We start from the raw sequence: 20,457 nt of genomic DNA, 5'->3' as shown, positions 1-20,457 counted from the left end.
TAACTCAAAAGTTTTATTTTTCTGGCCTTTTTTGTTCCAAAATCATGGCCACCCAAAGTCAATCCCCCTTGTAAGTTCACACTCAATAGATAAGATGACTAGATGGCTTAACCATTCTTGTCCCTGCAGTTTTTGATGAGTGCTAGCTTGCTGAAACTTCTTTCAGCTTCTTCCACAGTCACTGGTATCATGCAAAGAATCTATACAGCTATGCACACATCACTGAAAATTAGTTGCCACAGACTTGGTCTCTAGATTTAAATAATTTTAATCTTGATTTTATTCATTTCCCTAGTTACTGAATTATTGCCTTTTTTATTTAAAAAATTGAAGTATAGATTGGTGTCCTTTACTTTCTTTTGTTACTTTTTACCTCCTCATGTTTCTGGCTGCCTGATTTGTATTTATACCCACCTCCAGACATGGCAACATGGAACATGTGTTTGTGACTATGAGAGAATTAGACACTTAGATATAATTTGGACCTGCAAATCTTATCAGAAGCAGTAGCACTTGCTCTCACTATCTCATGATGGTTTGCTTTGCCCTTCCCAGCAGATTTGGCGTGTGGAACCTGGGGAGGATAGGATTTGAGGAGAGAAGGGAACTCAGCAGGGTATAATGCCAAAGAATCCACCCTCCAAGGCAGCCATTTTTTCTGCTTGAGATTAGGTCACCAGGCCTCTGAAATGTGGAGATCTGTTGAAATTCCAGGAGATCTCCAGGCTCCTCTTGGAGGTTGGAAACACTACCCACCGGGTACCCCTCCCTTTCCCACCTGCGCAAAATGAACTCTGGGACTTGTAGTTCTTGACATGATAGACCCAAGAGGCCCAGCAGTTCAGTATGTTGTTTGAGACTGCTGAGCTAACTTTGATTTTGATTGGCTCCAGCAAATCTGACATGATCTGGACAATAGATACACAGATTCAAGAAAATAAGTTTCTATATATATTATCAAGCACAATCTACAGTTTAACCTCAGTTTTTCCCCTCATGGTAATAGGGATTGAATCCTGGGTTTGGGGCCCTTTGAACCCCTTGGCCCCCAGTAAGGTATACCCTTTGCCCACCCATGAGGGGGACCTGCCTGTGTTAGAATTCTAAAGGTACAGACTCAAAAAAGTTGAGGATCCTTGGGTTGGAGGGTGTTGCCCTCAGGATGAGAAGCATGGAGAAAGGAGGTGATGGTCAGTCCAGAAGTGGGGGAGAATATTAAAGAACTGGCCTGGGCATCAGTGAGGGTGGACAAGGAAGGAGACAAGAGTAGGGATCCCAGGTGCCCACTGGTGATAGGCAATCTCCCAGCAGTTTGCTTGCTTTCCTGCCAGTTGCTGGAAACTAGTGGGAGGTTGCAAGCTGCCCTGCAATTGCCCACCACCAGCAAGCACCCCAGGCATAACAGCAGAACATGCATTCCCAACAGAGGCAATGATGTCGCTTCTGGAAGTGATGTCACTGCATCAGCCCCAGGATTGTGTGGACGTGAGGAGGATTGTCCCTGTGAGTACCGGGGCCCCCCTCTCCTGCCAGGAGGATATAGGAACCTGGCAACCCTAGATAAGAGGGAAGGCCACCTGCTGGGACTCTGTGACAAACTGCTCCTGGCAACTAAGAGCTGAACTACTAATCTGTAACGCAGACTAAATAAACAGAGATTGGAAACAGATGCCAGCGGGGCTGCTCCCTGGGGAAGGAAAAGAGACATGGACTCATGACCCCTCCTTAGCTTGCTGAAGCCTCCAATGCTGCAGGTAACCCAAGCTGCTGTGTCCATACCCACAGCAGGAATATGTGTTCATATGCTACTGGAAGGAGAGGTTCACGTGACTCTGATGACATACTTTATAAGTCTCCAGCATACCAGTATTTCTGGATTCTTATCCTAAAAACATCAGATCTGTTGACTCAGTGGACACCTGAAAACTAATGGAAAGAGTTTTGATTTTGCTGCTGCTCCCACTTGCCTTGGCAGAGCCCAGTTCTAGCCCAAGGGGAATCATCTTCAATCTGGTAAGATAGAAAACTATTACTATGCAATCCTGAGAACATTTTTCTGGGACTAAATTTAGATTTCTACCATGTTAATGTATTCCAGCTAAACTTTGTCAAGCTTTTAAGTGTCTCATAGATGAAACAATGTGAAGCCTGAAAAAGCAGAAGTTAATAATGTATCTTTTCATCATATAGAAAGCTGCCCAGGCTGGCTGTTCACTTCAGCTTCCTGTTTAAGTCAACAGGACAGAAAATTTGGCATTTGATAAAATGCACAAGCAGCTTAAGAAATTACTTCATGCAGCCCCATGTAATCACCTTTCTGCTCTCACCTGGCTTTTGGTGAGTGTGAATGTGAGGGTGCTTGAATGTGAGCGTGCTGCTTGGGAGTGGCACCTGCTTGACACTAGGGCAGGGTTTGTGATCAATCGAGCTGCAGCCTGGTTTTCAAAGCACGCTACAGCCCTGTCCCAGTACCTGAGCTCAAAACGAATCAACAGTATAGACTATGTGTTGATGGGCAGAGTTTTATGACCTCTCCCCTATCTCCTAGCCTCCATTAGAATGTATTTCTAACAAGCCCCGCTGAATAGACCTGAGTAGGATTCTGCATTTGGATTGCTCTCTGAGAGCCAAGCTACAAGTGATGCCTTACACAGGTTGGACACTTGTCAGCTTCCCTCAAGTTTTGATGGGAAATGTAGGCGTCCTGGTTTTTCAGCTTGGTTCTCCATTGCAGCTGCAAGACCAGGACACCTACATTTCCCATCAAAACTTGAGGGAAGCTGTCAAGTGTGCAACTGGTGTCAGGCGTCACTTGTAGCTTGGCTCTTAGAGTACACTTACCAAGGAAAACCCTCATGAGGAGGACAGGTAGCTGGAAACTCAGGATCTTCTCTCTCTTTAGTGTGAGGATTGTTGCCCAGAGGAAAATTGTGTATAAGCACTTTTTTCTCCCATCAGAGCATGAGTCAATGTATTTCAAAGATATTTTGGCACTCCAGTTCACTGCAGGAGTAGGATTTTGCTTGGAACTTCACAGTGCACAAGGGTATCAACATGAAAAGCAGGGCACACAAGGTATAATTCTACCTATAAGAGGCAGAAAAGTATATGTCAAGCCAGGTTATGTAGATATCAATATGTCAGAGTAAATTGTTGCCCTTGGAAACTCTGTTTGCAAATGCATCCAAAAAATTAAGTTCTTGATCTCTCAACTTGCAGGGAAGAACACTAATATGAGAGAACTTGGAAAGGGAGCATTGCTAAGTAGCTGAATCTGAGACTTATGAAAATAAGAGTGATATACTATCCATTCAGTAGATAGTGTTGGATTTGGACCCATGAGATGTGCATTCGAGTCCCAGCTTAGTCTAGTGTCCATTGCTTGGCTTTGTCTCCTGCTATGTGTTCAACTTTCCAGGTCCCTTTGTCCATTCATAATGTCGATAGACCAGAAATTTAACTCCAGCTTTTTTCAGGATGTGAAGGGAATACCTTTTGTTTCAATGATTTTCAGTCCTTTGGCATCTCCAACTAAAAGTTTCAGACAGACAAGCTGTCCTTCCACCTCGCTCATCTTGGAAGGTTTGAGTAGGAGCACAGGATTTTGTGAGTTCCCTTTTAGCCTTTCACTTTTATGTAAAGGCTTAGGTCACCTTTACATGACCTACCCACCAGTTGGTGTGGAGCTGGGTGGCTTGAGTGGGAGAAGTTCTGGCTCAGGGCTAAAGAACTTGTTCGGTATTCAGAAGGTTGCAGGTTCATTCTCTGGCATTCCGATGTGGAAGAATCAAGTAGGAGGTGATATGAAAGACCTCTATTTGAGATCCTGGAATGCTGATCATGATGGACTGATGGTTTCAGCTTAAGGCAGGGATGCATGTTCAGGCAAACAGGTTTGTTAAGGGAGCTCATGATATTGGGTGGGCTTTTCTTTATATCCTTGGATCACCAATGGCATTGCAGTTAGTTAAGAGGAGTTGTTCTACTTGAGTAAATGAGATTTATTGAGAGTCTTATTTGGACCGTTAAGCTTTTTGTGCAGCGTAGGGTCATGAATGCTTGGGAGAAGGTGGGGCGGACACATCACAAGGTGAAAGCTCTTTCTAGATCTCTTTTTCTGTATGCTGGATGGGAGAGAGAACAAAAGTCATACTTCACCTAGGGCACCAAAAACTCTTGGGCTGGCCCTACACATAGGAGACATAAGGCTGCCTTAAGGACTTTGGATGATACATGTACCTGGACTTCAGTGCTCAGAACTTAGTTCCCAGGTGCTTGGAGATGTGATTCAGATGGGAAGCCTGGCACACGGAGAAAGAAGGCTTAAGCCTCTCCCCATACCATTTTCCCAGCCTGAAATGCCAGAGGGATCCACTATTTGACTTACTGGGGAAACCAAAGTGTACAAGTGTCTCCAGTGGGACAAATAGCAGCTCCCTGAGGCCATTTCGGGTTTAGAAAATGGGACAGGGTGAGGCAGCTTAAATGTTTTATCCCTCTCTTGCTGTCGTCCTGTCCTGAATTAGGCCCTCACATATGTGGGAATTAAGTTCCAAACATGGAATGCAGAGAACATATCTGCAGAAAGCACATTTAGGGGGCATACAGACTTTGTAATGTGTGAATTGGCCCTGAATTGAACACACGTCTCCAGGGTTCTATGGGCATTCATTCATACTCACCATAAGTCAGAAGAGACTTGATGGCACATAACACACACAGTGGGATCAAGATAAACTACACACAGTCAGTTTATGAATCAAACAAGTTTATTAAGCACAATAGCACACTACTATAGCTATGGCATACAAACACATTCTATTATCTTATCCAGGACATCAATGGACCCAATTTAGAGAGTACCAATGAAGTTTAGGTCTTCCCAAGAATGGTAAGGTTACTTGGATTGGTGTTTCTATGAGTTTCTTCTGCCCTTAAAAGACATCAGGAATGCAACTGAAAATGGTTGCTGGGGGTACTCATGAAGCTGTTGGCCCTCAAACTAGGCTTTAGTCTGGGGATCCTTTGGTTCTATGATTGATAGTGGTTCAAGGTTTATTTGGGGATGCAGCTGTGCCCATTTTTTATTTATCCTGAGTTTGGAGCAGTTAGAGCAAAAACCAGGCTTTGGACTATGAAACAGCATAAGTTCCCACGTAGGACTTAGATCTAGGGTATCGAAGGGTTATAAAACAGGTAGTTTTGCTTTTGTCAAACAAAAATAATAGTAACTGAATCATGACAATGAATTAGCTAACATTCAAAATGCCAAGTGTTAAACCAGAATTTCAGCAGCTGATGTATTGGAATGCTGCTGGTATATTGATCACTACATCCCAAAATGAAAATAGTTTATGGCATTTTACTAACTAAAAATAATCAAATAATTCTGCCTTGGGAATGAAAGAAGGAAGGCACGTAGGACACCTGTCCTATAGTTTGAATCTAATTTAACTGTGTTTTCATTATAGGATAATGGAGAGTTATGTTTCAATAGTTACCAGTGCAAAAGTGGATGTTGCCACAGGGCTGATGCGTTCAGTCTTGCTCGTTGTGCATGTAAAGCAGCTGAGAATCAGGAGTGTTCCCGCAAGGTAGGTGTCATTTCCTGTGGCTTAGCACTTGTTGACTGAGGGTCTGCTGGCCTTCATATTCAGCAGTGAAGAAAGTTGGTAGAAACACCAATGGTCATTTAAGAAGAAAAAGGAAGCCCATAAAGTAGAATTACCAACCTCAAAGTAGAGCCTGGAGTTTTCCTGGAACTACAACTGCTTCAGATTTTCTTCCAGATCCCTGGAAGAAATGGCAGTCTACCACAGAGTCCAGGGAAACTGAAGGTCCCAGAGTGGCTACAGAGAGTGGATGCTCTAGGACTTCTGCTTCTCTAAGGGTGTACCATAGACACTAGGCAAAATTGATCATTGCTTATAAACACAATAAAGGCAAGAGGCTGGCTGGTGATTGAGAAGAAGGGTGGAATTGCTGTCATCTAGCAGCATCCTATGGGTCTTCAGAGTAGATTTTTCTCCTTAACTTTAGGAAAAACCTGAACAGGATTTTGAGAGCTTTTTAGGTTGAGTGGAACATAACTGGATAAACAGACACCAGCACAAATAATTAGGATTAAAAACGTTAGTATGACGTTCAGAACATATGCATATAAAAGCCTACAAGTGATATAAGGAGGGAGAAAAAAGCAGGAGAGAGAAGTTGTCTGTGGTGGGGATTTTAAATTTAAAATTTGAATGTTTTTTTTAAATAAAATTTTATTGGTGAGTGGAAAAAAAGAAAGATTTCCAAGTTTAGTACATATAATCCCATTTTTTCCCCTTACTCTATCCCCCACCCTTTTCCTCCCCCTCCCTATCGACTTCCAACAGCTTTCCAACCCTTAACCCTTCTTATTACTTAAATCTATTTCATTTATATTATCCTACCACCTATAAATCATAATATCTCTTACTCTAAGCACATTCTAATTCTTTTACATAAACTCTATCAAATATACTATCAATATAGTGTATATCATATACCACTCAATGTAGCATGACACAATGTAGTATAATATATAGCAAGGATCACAATATCTCTTACTTTAAACATATTCTATTTCTTTTAAACATATACTCTATCAGATATACTATCAATACAGTATATATTATAAAACATATATTGTATGCTATGCCACCAATGTAGCACAGCACACAACATAATATAACACAACAACATAGTATAGTATAAAATCTGATCCACTAACCCATCATAATGTATTGTATATAATATACCACATTAATATATCTGTTTAACTATTCTCATTGTCCCATGTATTCTGAGTAAAATTCCCCTAAGTATTATACTAGCTTAGATTATAATTACATTCCCCCTAAATGGTAAGATCACTTCTCTCTTCCCTTTACAACATTGTTCTTTAAAAATTCTCAAACTGCCACAGTTCTCCTTTCACATCCCATTTTTTTTCCAAAAATTGTTTCAGTTTCCCCCAGTCAACAATATATTGTCCTAGGTCAAGATCTTTAAGTTTCCTTGTCATTTTGTCCATTTCCGCCATGTACAGCAATTTATAAATCCAGTCTTCTACAGTTGGTATTTCTTGTGTCTTCCATTTCTGCGCATACAAAGTCTTGCCGCTGCAGTCATATAAAATAATGTTCTATACTGCATTGGAACTGCCTCCATTCCCAAGTTCAGTAGCAATAATTCTGGGTTCTTATTTATTTGAATTTGTAAAATCTCATTAATTTCTTCGACTATTTCTCCCCAGTACTGCTTAGCTACTTCACATGTCCACCACATATGGTATAATGATCCTTCATGCTTTTTACATTTCCAGCATTTGTCTGACATATTAGTATTTCCTAGCGCAATTTTCTTTGGTGTTAAATACCATCTGTAAATCATTTTGTACACATTCTCTTTAATGTTCGTACAAGTTGAAATCTTCACTGTATTTTTCCATAGGTGCTCCCACGCCTCCATTGTTATTTCTTTATGAAAATGTATTGCCTACTTCACCATCTGGACTTTTACTGTTTCGTCCACCGTAAACCATTTTAAAAGTAATTTATAAATCCTAGATATTTTTTTCTTGCCTTCTTGTAATATCACTTCCTCCAGCTCCGAATTTTCCAGTCTTATACCTCCTCTCAGGCAGTCCGCATTATAAAGATCTCTGATCTGTCTGTACTGAAACCATCCATAACAAGGAGACAATTCTTCTTCTGTCTTTATTCTCAGCTTTGAATGTTGTATTTGTGTAATCTCCTTGTAGGTTAGGCATTGCTGTTCGTTATCAACAGTTCTTGGATCTATTACTTCATACGGAACCACCCATGAAGGAATTCCATCTTCCATGTACACCTTGTATTTCTTCCAGACCGTGAAGAGGCTTCTCCAATGTAGTGATGCAAAAACATAGAGTCCGCTTTTACTTTGTCATACCACATGTATGCATGCCATCCAAATATTTTTTTATGTCCCTCCAGGGCCAGCAACTTACGGTTTTTTAGCGTTATCCAATCTTTCAACCATACAAGACATATTGCTTTGTGATATAGTCTTATATTGGGCAATAGCAAGCCACCTCTTTCCTTCGCATCTTGTAGAACTTTTATTTTCACTCGTGGTTTCTTGCCTGCCCACACAAAGTCTGAAATTTTCCTTTGCCATTTATCGAATTGCTTGGAGTCTCGGATAATTGGAATAGTTTGCAACAAGAACATCACACGTGGTAAAACATTCATTTTTACTGCTGCTATTCTTCCCAGCCATGATAAATTCAATTTGTTCCATTTTGTTAAATCTCTCTCTATTTGTATCCACAGTTTCTCATAATTATTTTTGAACAAGTCTATGTTTTTCGCAGTCAGTTCAATACCAAGATATTTTACTTTGTTGGTTACCTCACAGTCTGTTATCTCCATTAGCTCTTGCTGCTTCTGTTTAGTCATATTCTTACATAAAATCTTTGACTTCTTTTTATTCACATAAAATCCAGCCAAATCTCCAAACAGTTTTATTTTCTGTATTACCTTTGACATATTTTCAATTGGATCCTCTACTATTAACATTATATCATCCGCAAAAGCCCTGACCTTGTAGGAAAACTCTTTTATTTTCATACCTCGAATTGTATCATCCTCACGTATTTGGATCATCAGTATTTCCAAAATCAAAATAAACAACAATGGAGACAAAGGACAACCCTGTCTAGTTCCTTTGCTGTTTTTCAGTTTTTTGGTCAAGTCCTCATTCACTATAATTGCTGCACTTTGATCTCTGTAAATTTCCTTAACCGCTTGTATGAACTTTTCTCCCATTTGCAGCTTTTCCATGGTAGCAAACATAAAGTCCCAGTTCAGATTATCGAATGCTTTTTCTGCGTCTACGAAGAAAAAACCAACCTCTCTGTCACAGTGCTTGTCATAGTATTCGATAGCGTTTATTACTGTCCTCAAGTTGTCTTTAATTTGTCTATTAGGTAGAAATCCCGCCTGTTCTTCAGCAATGAATACCGACATCCATCCTTTCAATCTCTCTGCCAACACCTTTGCAAATATTTTATAGTCATTATTCAACAACGAGATTGGTCTATAATTTTTAACATTAGTCAAGTCTTGACCCTCCTTCGGAATCAGTGATATATTGGCTTCATTCCATGAGTCAGGGATCCTTTGATCTTGCATTGCTCCATTGATTGCATCTTTCAGGAAGGGCGCCAGTTCATTGGCCATCACTTTATAAAACTTTGCCATTAGTCCATCTGGTCCTGGCACCTTTCCTATTTTCGTTGATTGTATAGCTTCCTTTATTTCTTCTTCCGTCACTTCCTTGTTTAATTTCTCTTTCCATTTTTCCATAATTGTTGAAATTTTCATCTTCTCTAAATATTCCGCTATTGAATGCTTACTCACTTCTTTTTTTTTATACAATTTTGCATAAAATTTGAAAAAGGCTCTACTAATGGCAGCTTGGTCCATAAACACCTTATCATCTTCTAGAATTTTACTTATAACTTTCTTCTCCTTCCTTTTTTTTAATTGCCACGCCAAATATTTCCCGGGCTTATTGGCACCTTCAAACGACCTCTGATTCATCCTCTTTAAATTCCACTCTAATTCTTTATTGTCCATTGCCATCAATTGCTCCTGCAGAATTTTAATATCCTGATATATTTTCTTTTCCCCCGATCTTTTCTTAAGCTGTATCTCTTTGTCTTTTATTTTGTCCAAAATTTCAGATCTTTTCCTCCTTTTTCCTCCTGCTTCTTGCATTCAAGTCCATTAGTATGCCTCTTATCACCGCTTTATATGTATCCCATACCTTATTAGTCGGCACTTCTTTATTCAGGTTATATTGTATGAAAAATTTGGTCTCCCTTCGCAGCAAAGCAATATTTTCTTCTACTTGTAACAGGTCCTCATTTATTCTCCATCTTTTTCTTTTGTTATTTTTCCCAAATCTCCACATAATTGGATTGTGATCTGAGCCTACCTTAGGCATTATCTCCACATCTCTAGTCCATAGTGCCAATTCTTTAGAGGCCCAGATCATATCTATTCTTGATAGTGTAAAATGCCTTGCAGAGTAAAATGTGTATTGTCTATTTTTAGGATATTGTCTCCTCCACACGTCTTCTAGGCTTTCTTGTTCCTTAAGCGTAAAGAACGCCTTTGGCAATAGTCCTCTTTTTTTGTGAGCAACTTTGGACTGCTTGTCCTCTTCCAAGTTTGTAACTCCATTGAAGTCACCCGCCAAAATTATGTGATCATAGGACAGTTCATCTAATTGTTTCTCTAAGTCCTTAAAATTTTTTTCTTTTGCACCGTTAGGTGCATAAATCCCAATCATCAATGTCTTCTTAGAATTCCAAATAATTTCCCCTGCTAAATATCTGGCTTCTGCATCGTTTAAAACTAGTCTGGGCTGCAACTCATCCTTTATATACAATACAACTCCCCTCTTTTTCTTTTTTAGAAGCGGCAACAAATTCTTTTCCCAATTTAGCAAATTTCAAATATTTTACATCTTGCTTTCTAATATGTGTCTCCTGCAGACAGACTATATTCCATTTTTGTTTTGATAGCCAGTGGAAAGTAGCCTTACGTTTACAAGGTGAATTTAGTCCATTAACATTCCAAGATATAATTTTACACTCCATGATCACTTTCTTGTACTTTTTGGTAAGTCCTTTTCATTTTCCCTAATAAAAGTCTCCATCTCATGGCCAGATCTGATGCTCTTTCTTACTCCACCAAAATCAAAAGCCAGTCCTTCTGGTATTTCCCATCTGTATCTGATTTTCAGTTCCTTTAGCATCTGAACCAGTTCTCTATATTTCTTCCGCTCCAAAAGCACCGATCTGGGGAGCTCTTTCATAATTCTCACCTCTTTTCCATCGACTTCTAATGGATCCTGGAACTGTTTGCTCACAATTAATTCTCTTGTATTTCTAGTCGTAAATTGCACAATCATATCCCTTGGTAGTTTCCTCTGGGCTGCAAATCTGGAATTAATTCTGTACACCACGTCCAAAAGAGCTGCAATTTCTTCCTCTTCTTTCCCCAGGTAATCTGCCAAAATTTCTGTAATCTGGTCTTGTGCTGATTTTCCCTCTTCTTCTGGGATCGCACGAAATCTTAATTGCTTTTCCATCTGTTTGCATTCTGCAACAGCCATTCTCCCTCTCATTCCTCTCATTTCAGTCTTTTGCACATCTGCTAGGGTTTCTACCGTTTCCTCTACTACGTTGACTCTCTGCTGTGTAGCTTGTAGGTCATTTTGTATTTTATCCATGCCTTTTGTCAGTTCTGCCATTTCCGATTTAAGTGTCTCTTTAAAGTCTTTTAGTTTTTTTGCCATCTCTTGCATCATGTCCTTAAGCTCTTTATTTCCCTCTGAAACTTTTTTATCCAAGTTCTCCATCGTAGCTTGCCACTCTTTCTTCGACATCGTGGGGCTAGCTTTGCTTCGCTCCCACGAGTCCGCCCTTTTCCTTAAATCCATGGCGCTGATTTAATACTTTCTATTATTTTTAAAAGTCCAAATCCAGTTTATTTTTGTCACACGCTATTTTAAACAGTCCAAAATGTCGGGCGTTTTTTCTCTATGGTTTTATACTGAAGCACTCGCCCTTACCTTCTTCAAAGATGGCCTACTTCCGTTTTCATTGAAGTCGCCACTTGCCCTATTTCAGAATGGCGTCACCCTACTTCCGGAGCTTAAAAAAAGGGCCCTTCTCGCCACTCTCTTTATAGTCCTGACGTACTTCCTGTTCCCCTACGTTGCACAGCAGTTCTCGCAGTTTTTAAACTTTCTCACAGTCCATTATCTCTTCACCGCCGCAGGTATGTAAACAATAATCCAATTTCCACGCTAACTTCTCTTTACAAAATTACCTTTTCAAATTTTTTCTTGCCGGAATCTTCCCCCTTATGTAACTAGTCTGTTGCAGTTCTTAAGTCCACTTTAGCCACTTATTTCTTTTTGTAATCTGTCCCATACTGACAGATAGCAATCTTTACCTTCTTAAGCGTTTTTTTTGGGTTGTAATCGCTGCTTCTGTTGTCTAATCGAATCCAATCCCTTTGCTGTTTTACTGAAGCTTGGGCATGTAGGTCTTATGCCAGAATCTGACTCCAGAGCCACTGCAGAGATCTTAGCAACCTTTCTAAGGGGGGGACCTCAAGGGCGGGTGGGGGTTCATTGTGTAGAACCCCTCCTCACCCGAGATCAACGTGCCCTCAGGTTCTCGAGTGTTCTCGCCTGTTCTCTGCCTGAGAACAGGTGGCTGCGGGCAACTTGCACCCCTCCAGCCTTCCAAACAGTGGCACGGACAGCTCAGCTCTTAGAGCTGCGTTAGACCTCCATGGATGCCAAACCGGAAGTCAAATTTAAAATTTGAATGTTGATGGGGGGAAGTGACCTTACAGGAAGGGGAGGTGTTGGATGAGCTGCTGTTTGACCTGGATGTGACATCACATTCCTGCTGAGCTCTTTCTCCAGCACTACTCCCAATTCTCCAGGAACTTCCCAAGCCAGAACTGGCAACCCTAGAGATGTGTAATTTGATCAGAAAAGAATCAACAGTATCAGAAAGTTAATAGCAAATATTCTGAAAAGCTGAAGGGTACAGTGTAGTGTCTAAGGTTTGCAGAGGAGGAGCTGCATATTAGGCTTTAGGCTGAAAAGGGAGTGTGCTCTAATCTCTATCTTTGTCTCCATTGCAGCATATCTATGGGGTTTACTATAGGTGTCTCTGTGAGAACGGCTTGACTTGTGATGCTGACAGAACAATTGTGGGGAGCATCACCAACACCGACTATGGCATCTGCCGGGACCAAGCAAAACAATACAGAATCAATGAGGAAAGTCATTAAAGGTGTACACCCGCTTCTCTTCTCCTTCCCCTAGTGATGCAGCTGTCAACCTCTTCCAGAGCAAAAACCATTCCTGTCCTTGTGTCGTACCTTACAAGGATCCAAACAGATCCAGACATCACCATCACTCTCGATTTTTCTGTGTATACATTTGTCCTTGTTGCATAAATATTCTGTTGTCAGAATATATAATCAGCTATATGCCTTTACCTGCCAGATGTCTTTCTCTATGAGCACAATCAAGGTCCAATAGCTCCTTGAAGACCAGCTAGATTTCCAAGGTAGGAACTTTTGAGAGTCAAAACTCCATTCATCAAAGTACATTTTCAATATATTGTTGTGTATCGGCGGCACACCACAGCCATATTTTCAAACTTTTGCATCCATTCCCATGATGCAGTTAGACTGAAAAGCATTTTATGGGTTAGTAGGCCTTTATTTTACACCCATGCCTAGAATATTAGGCATTTCTGAATAACAACCCATGAATACAACAGAACCAATGGTTCACTCCTCCTCTGTTTTCTTCCACTTCATTCTGTTTTTGATAGATGTTGCACCCATTGCTAGCAAAAGGCACTGGAAAGCATCAGTCTCTCTTGGTTGTTGCTCAGATTCCATTCTATGCTCATCTCTGTGTATCTATCTCTGCTACTTTTATTGGGCAGGGCTATAAATGAATGAGTCCTTTCTTGGTTATATTTGTATTCCCACTGAAGCATGTGTTTTATTTGTTTGTATGTTTACTTGAGCATTTGTACCCCAATTTTTCCCCCAGTAGGGGCTCAAAGCTGTTTACAAAATAAACACAAAAATTAAATTTAAACAAACAGAAAAATATATATAGTACAAGGGTGCAACATCCTGGACTGATTCTAGAAACACAGCCTGGCTCCCTGAGGGACACATGCTACAAGCTAAGAACTAAGGAACAAGAACCATTCTGTTCATGCACTTTGGCCACATCAAAGACTTGTGCATCTAGATGTCCTCAAATTTCTTCCCCTAGTACTCATACCCAAAGATATTATGGTGTCTGATATAATTGTCTCTTGAAATACTAGTCCAATTACCTAAAATAAGACAGGGCCAAAGATAAAAGGAAAGTGGGAGACAGACACATCTTCAGATTGATTGAGGAAAACCTCCTGCTTTAGGGAGCAGAGGGTTAGTCAGGGACTTTCTTATCTTAGCTGAATTTCAAGGGTTATACACACTGAACTGAGAAGATTACTCCCTAGTATAATAGTAGATCAAATTGTGAAGACAAATCCAGCTACCTGTCTTCCATGGCTGAGGACGTCTAAAATTCATGATTCTTACTGACTGTAGCTAAGAGATTGTGAGAGTCAGACACACTGAAGTGGTGCAGCTGAGAAATGTAAGAGGACTTTGGCAATTAGCAGGATCAGCACAAATAGCCAAGTCATTAGGGGGCAAAACAATTAAGAGTAGTGCCAAACCACTGCAAAAATCAGTACTTTTTCTTTGAGGTAATTCTGGTTCCTGTATTGGTACTACCACTGCTGGGGAAGCTGTCTTTTACACAAATATATTTATCTTCCTGAACTGATTGATGGACAAGAGTAATCTAACTTGAACTTTTCTTTTCACAACATGGTGACCCCGCCCCCCGTCATTACTGCCTGCAAATGCTGTTTCTTGCTGGGGAGAACTGTGTGAACAGCTTTCATCAGTAATATGACACTTTGGGACATATTTACTTCATTTGCCATATGCCTTTCTTGTTAAGACTCAAGGTGAATTAAGACAAGGGAATGAATACAGTATACTGCATATCATGAATAATGTAATAAAACTGGATTACACAAATTTAAGTATCATGACATAGAAACAATAGAATATATTATATAAACTGGATCTCACAATTAGAGAACCAAAATCCAATCAACTGGATTTCACAATGACAGGAAGCTGAACTACAGACAGTATAATACATCTAGTAAACAAAGCCGTAGAAACTGAATGGAAGGTTGTCTAACAATGTCATAGGCAATTGAAAGAACTTTATTACCTGTAGGGAAATTGCCCTCCTGCACAATTCCATTTTACTGCACGCCTATTCCATCTGTTTAAAGGCCCTCCTGAACAGTTACAAAATAACTGCAAAATATACAAATGTGGGAGCCTTTCATACCTCATCAGGCAGGGTATTCCACCACATGGGAGCTATCACGAGATCCCCTGTATTACAACTGATTTTCAGACCACAGAGCTCAGTTCCCCTGGAGAAAATGGCAGCTTTGGAGGGTGGACTCTATGGCATTATACCCAGCTGAGATCCTTTTCCTCTGCAAAACCTGCCCTCCCCAGGCTCCACCCTCCCAAATCTCTAAGAATTTCCCATCCTGGAATTGGCAACCCTTCCTGTAGATAAGTGAGTCTGAGCCATGGAGGGGTTTATAGACAGTAGCCAGAACCTTACATTCAACTTAAGGAAATTAATCAGTAACTAACTGATAAGAGTGGCTGCAGAATATATGTAATGTGCTTACCCCACCCAATTCCCGATAGTAAACAAGCTGTGGCATTAATCAGCTGTAATTTCTGAGTTGTTTTCAAGAGTTGTCTTCATTCTACCCATGTAGAGTGCATTATAATAGGCCGTTTCCACACCACTTACCTTAATCCAGAATGCTGCAGAACGTCACAAAAAACCCGTGGAAGATAGCATCTTCTCGCACGTGTTTTGTGCGACATCGTGCAAAACTTGCTCGAGAAGACGCTATCTTCCATGGTTTTTTGCAGCGTGTATGGAAACGGCCACAGTCTAGCGTTGAGGTTACTGTGGCATGGATCCCCATGGCCAAATCAGCTGGGTCAAGGCAGGGATCCATTTATCCAGGCTAAGTGAAGATGGAACAAAGCAATTTTTTGCAGCAAAGTTAACTTACTTCTCCAGCAATAATGCTGGGTCTAGTATAACTCCCAGACTCTTAACTGAGCCAGCAAGGGGCAACTGAACTTCATTATATGTGGGAAGTACAATGCCCCCCAAGCCTTCCCAGGTAGCATCACCTTTTTTTTTTTGGTCTGGATTCAGTTTCCACTTGTTTGGATTTAGCTATTTAATCATAGCAACTAAGTATTTGCTCAGGGTAGCTAAACCTATGTTAGGTAGCCTAGACAAAGAAATGTAGATCTGGGTGACATCAGCATATTGATGACACCGGACTCCACAGTCATGCGTGATCTCTCCCAAGGGCTTTACATACAAATAAAATCTTATAGGTGATCAAACTAGGCCTTGTCGAACTCCAGAGGTCAAGTCTGAAACTGGTCTCCAACAGAAAACCTTCAAGCCCTGTCCTCAAGGAACTGTAACACACGTTTATTTAAGGAATAAAGATTTTCAGGTAGTCTGCACAACCTCCAGCACAGCTCTTAAAACCGTCTTAACAGTCAACTTCCCCAGAACACCGAACAACCAGAGCTAATATAGAACCAGCACAAGTACTCAGATGTACAACAGCACCACCCACTGGAATAGCTGTTACAAAACAATTAAAAGCATTCTAGAGCACAACCCTTGATACCTACTTCTGCCTCCAGGTAATTTAGCAGGATTGCATGGTCCACCATATATATCAAAGATTGCAGATAGAGTCAATAATTTGTAAAGAAGCACACCCTTTATCTACATTCAAACAAATTCCATCAATTAAAGTTACCAATACCATTTCTGTCCCATAGCCAGGTCTGAAACTAGTCAAGAGAGAGGGTATAGAGCAGAGGTGTCATCCAGGAAGATCTGGTGTTGCTCTGCCACCACTCTCTCAATTATCTTGCCCAGAAAGGGCAGATTTGAAACTGCAAAATAACTGGCCACAGTAGTCTCTACTGTGTCTACTAGTCACTAGTGATTTTTTAAAGTTATGGACAAAGAACTGCCTCCTTTTGAGGAAAACACACCCTCGATCAGGGATTGACTGATGATGGATAACAGGACCTCACTTATCTACTCTTTGCTGGACTTCAGAAATCAAGATGGACATGGATCAAGAGTACAGGGGGTAATTTTCATACCACCAATATCCTGTCAATATCTGACATGGTAACTAAGTTGAAATAATCCACAAACAGGCCAGAAACTGTGGATGCTTCAACTGCCTGGAATGTATTATAACTAGAGATGGGCACGAACCAAAATATGAACCAAAATTAAGCATGAACCAGGCCAGTTTGTGGTTCGCGCACCACGGTTCGTCAGATCCCATTTCTGACAAATCGCCATGAACTTTTAGGCTGGTTTGTTTGGTTCGTTTTTTGGTTCATCACTGCAGACAGCCTGGTGCCAATCAATCAATTTCCTAAGCAACAGAGGATGGACTTCCTGCAGACCTTCTGCTAACCTGGAAGAGAACTTCTGCTGGCCCAGAAGTGACCTTCTGCTGGCCCGGAAGTGACAATTTTCTGACCTGGGCATGACGTTTTCACGAACCAAACGAAATCATTCGCGAACCAGGAGCAGGTTCGTGAAAGCTCGTGGTTCGTGAAATTTGACGAACCACGAACCACATGGTTCGGTTTTTTCCCGGTTCGTGCCCATCTCTAATTATAACCATTCTCCAAAACAGAGCATATTTGAGACATTTTGTCAGAACAAAAACTTTGTAAAACTCGCACAATACTAACTTCCTGGGAGTTAGAACTCTGACCTAGACATACCAAAATACCTTGAATACCTGAGCTGACTGGGAACTAGCCAGTGCCAACAAATAAGATTTCTTTGATGCTGTCACTGCCACCTTCCAGTGGAATCTATATCACTTTCTATAGAAGGCATTTAAGTCTAGCTCATCTGTATGTGAGTGTATCAAAGTACAACTCTACATTGTTCACATATATTAGTTCCCCCCCCCCTTGCTTCCATTGCACTCCTTTTTTAATCCCAGGATAAATTAGTTCAATCTAATCTGGCCATATCACCCAGTTTATGTTATCAAGATTCTCTCAAACTAAGATAGTCCCAGCTACCCTGAACATTTTATTTTTGTTGGGTCTGAGCAAAGTGAAGAATCTTAGTTCATCCTTTCTTATTTGCTTTCTGAGCCTAGAAAAACACATATTACCCTCTTGTATGCAACCTTTCTCTACAACTCAAAAGGGCTAGAAATCTGAAAAAAGAAACAAAATGGAGACCATGTTTCTCAAACAAATCCCATAGTTTTAGAAGAGAGAATCATGAATGCTTGAAGGTATCCATAAATCAGGTCCATGGAGTTCTCATTCCTTCAGCATGCACTGGTGAGGAGGACTTGCATAAGCGGCAGCAGGCACTGAACTGATTAACTTTGGCCATGAGGACATTTAGGTTATATCTGCACGGAGCTTCTTTGACAAATCAGATGAGCTTGCAGCCTATTGCTAAGGGTTCAAGGAGTGCAGCGGCGCGGCAAGAACCACCAAGACGCAGTACATATGGGAAACTGGCCAAATTTTATTGACAGGAACAAAACAGCAAACGCAGGAGCATTGGCAGTCATGAGGATCGGATCCCGCAAAAGCATCGGCTGGCCCGCCTGCCAGCCGATGACCCCTTCCCCCTTCAGACCCGTGCTGAAGGGGGGGGTAAACCAGGAGTGGCATTCGGAGGGGAGATCATCTGGGTGTACACCCCTGCATGATCCCCCCTGCCACCTGGGAGTGGGGCCGCCCTGACAGCCCCCGAGCTGGGCATGCACCTCCGGCCCACTCCCAAGATCCCATAAGGGGATCCCCTTCCAGGGGACCAGGGCGTGCCCTGATCCCCGCAAAGAGATCCGATCCCATGACCACCGCCGAACACTTGTAACACACAGCATGAAACCAAAACGCAACAAAATAGGGGAGCGGAGGGTGGGTTGTCGCCGCCGAGACCGAATGCGGGGGTGAGGGGGCGGCGCCGGTATATATGCCCCACTGCCGGACCTGAGGGAAGACTACCTCCCCCAGGTCCGGCCGGGGCCCCGCCCCCCCAGGCAGCCCCTGATTGGCCGCCTGGGTTTAAATCTATTGGCTGCCGGCCGGCCCCTTGCATGCTGGGCCGGCCGGCCCCGCAGGCAGCCAGCCGCGCCGCCCTCCTTTCCCCCTCGGCAGCAAACTCCACGCCCGGTAAGTCGGGCGTTCGCGCTTGCAGCCTATTGCTAAGGGTTCAAGGAGTGCAGCGGCGCGGCAAGAACCACCAAGACGCAGTACATATGGGAAACTGGCCAAATTTTATTGACAGGAACAAAACAGCAAACGCAGGAGCATTGGCAGTCATGAGGATCGGATCCCGCAAAAGCATCGGCTGGCCCGCCTGCCAGCCGATGACCCCTTCCCCCTTCAGACCCGTGCTGAAGGGGGGGTAAACCAGGAGTGGCATTCGGAGGGGAGATCATCTGGGTGTACACCCCTGCATGATCCCCCCTGCCACCTGGGAGTGGGGCCGCCCTGACAGCCCCTGAGCTGGGCATGCACCTCCGGCCCACTCCCAAGATCCCATAAGGGGATCCCCTTCCAGGGGACCAGGGCGTGCCCTGATCCCCGCAAAGAGATCCGATCCCATGACCACCGCCACCAGAGCCACCCCAGGGGCTCCCGCCAACGCTCCTACAACCTCAACCATTCCAACAGGCCATCCCTCAGGTCCTGAAGCCAGATGTCTTGCCCCCAGGAAGACAGATGAACCCCATCTGGGCGAAAGAGCGCCTCCAACCGGAAAGAAATGTCCGGGTGCCCAATCGGCAGGCCCTGCCCCTCCGTGATGTATCGCGTCATGGCCCGGGCCACCCTCTGGCGGATTCCATCAACCTTCTCTGGATGCCGTGCATGGCGCCACACCCGCCTCTGGAGCAGGTCCGACCAGAGGAAGAAAGTCCCCGGGAACAGGCCCCGCAAGTAGTCCAAGTCTCTGCACATTGCCCGCTGGAGCTCTGGTCCTTCCCGCCGTCCGAGGTCATTTTCGCCCAGCTGGATGATGAGTGCGTCGGGTGGCCCCAGGCGGCGTGCCTGGTGGACCAAGGTGGGTACCAGCGCCTCCCACAGCATGCCGCGGGCTCCCATCCAGCGGATGTCGATGGCGTCGTCCAGCCTAAGGTGGGGCCCCCATCCAGACGTCGCTGCGTACTTCCCGGCCCAGTGAACGATGCTGTGGCCGCAAATCCACACCCTCCTTCGGTGACCTGGAGGCGGGAGGAACACAAAACAAAGTCAGCAAGTAAGGACCCGCGCGGGGCGGATGTAGGAAAGGAAGGCCCTGGACCTCCAGCGCCCGAGTCGGCAGACAATCCGATCGGGGAGACCCAGGCCTGCCGCTGCAGTGGCGGCCCCGATCCGGAAGGAGTGCGAGGCGAATTCTGCGGGGGGAAGGCCAGCGGCATGAAGTCCTGCGCGCAGGATGGAGACAAACTGGAAACGGGTGACCGGGGCGCTGTCGCTGTGGACCAGGAATGGGCCTGGGAGGGGGGGGCGGACCGCCAGGTAGGCCCGGACCGCCGCAACGGGGCACAGGGCCTGGCCTTGCAGGGCCCGTAGGCGCACCGTAACCCCCCGGCCCTGTTGATCCGTCTTTGACCTC

The 20,457-nt window shown here is 43.2% G+C and overlaps 1 protein-coding gene across 1 annotated transcript; it reads left to right on the top strand.

Moving 5' to 3' along the window:
• Positions 1-1,861: 1,861 nt before the first annotated feature.
• CLPS (colipase) lies at positions 1,862-13,732 on the top strand. Its single transcript, XM_054981380.1, has 3 exons — positions 1,862-2,013; positions 5,472-5,594; positions 12,747-13,732. Exons 1-3 carry the CDS (start codon positions 1,930-1,932, stop codon positions 12,894-12,896), a joined length of 357 nt encoding a protein of 118 aa, XP_054837355.1. The 5' UTR covers positions 1,862-1,929; the 3' UTR covers positions 12,897-13,732.
• Positions 13,733-20,457: the final 6,725 nt, after the last annotated feature.

Source organism: Eublepharis macularius, chromosome 5 (assembly GCF_028583425.1).
Source record: "Eublepharis macularius isolate TG4126 chromosome 5, MPM_Emac_v1.0, whole genome shotgun sequence".
NCBI lineage: Eukaryota > Metazoa > Chordata > Lepidosauria > Squamata > Eublepharidae > Eublepharis > Eublepharis macularius.
The sequence above is the reverse complement of the archived record's forward strand: the minus strand, read 5'-3'. Positions and strand labels throughout refer to the sequence as shown.

Coding starts and splice junctions, on each gene's coding strand:
- CLPS (XM_054981380.1), top strand. CDS start 1,930: ATGGAAAGAGTTTTGATTTTGCTGCTGCTCCCACTTGCCTTGGCAGAG. Junction 2,014..5,471: donor GGGGAATCATCTTCAATCTG/GTAAGATAGAAA, acceptor TTTTCATTATAG/GATAATGGAGAGTTATGTTT. Junction 5,595..12,746: donor ATCAGGAGTGTTCCCGCAAG/GTAGGTGTCATT, acceptor TCTCCATTGCAG/CATATCTATGGGGTTTACTA.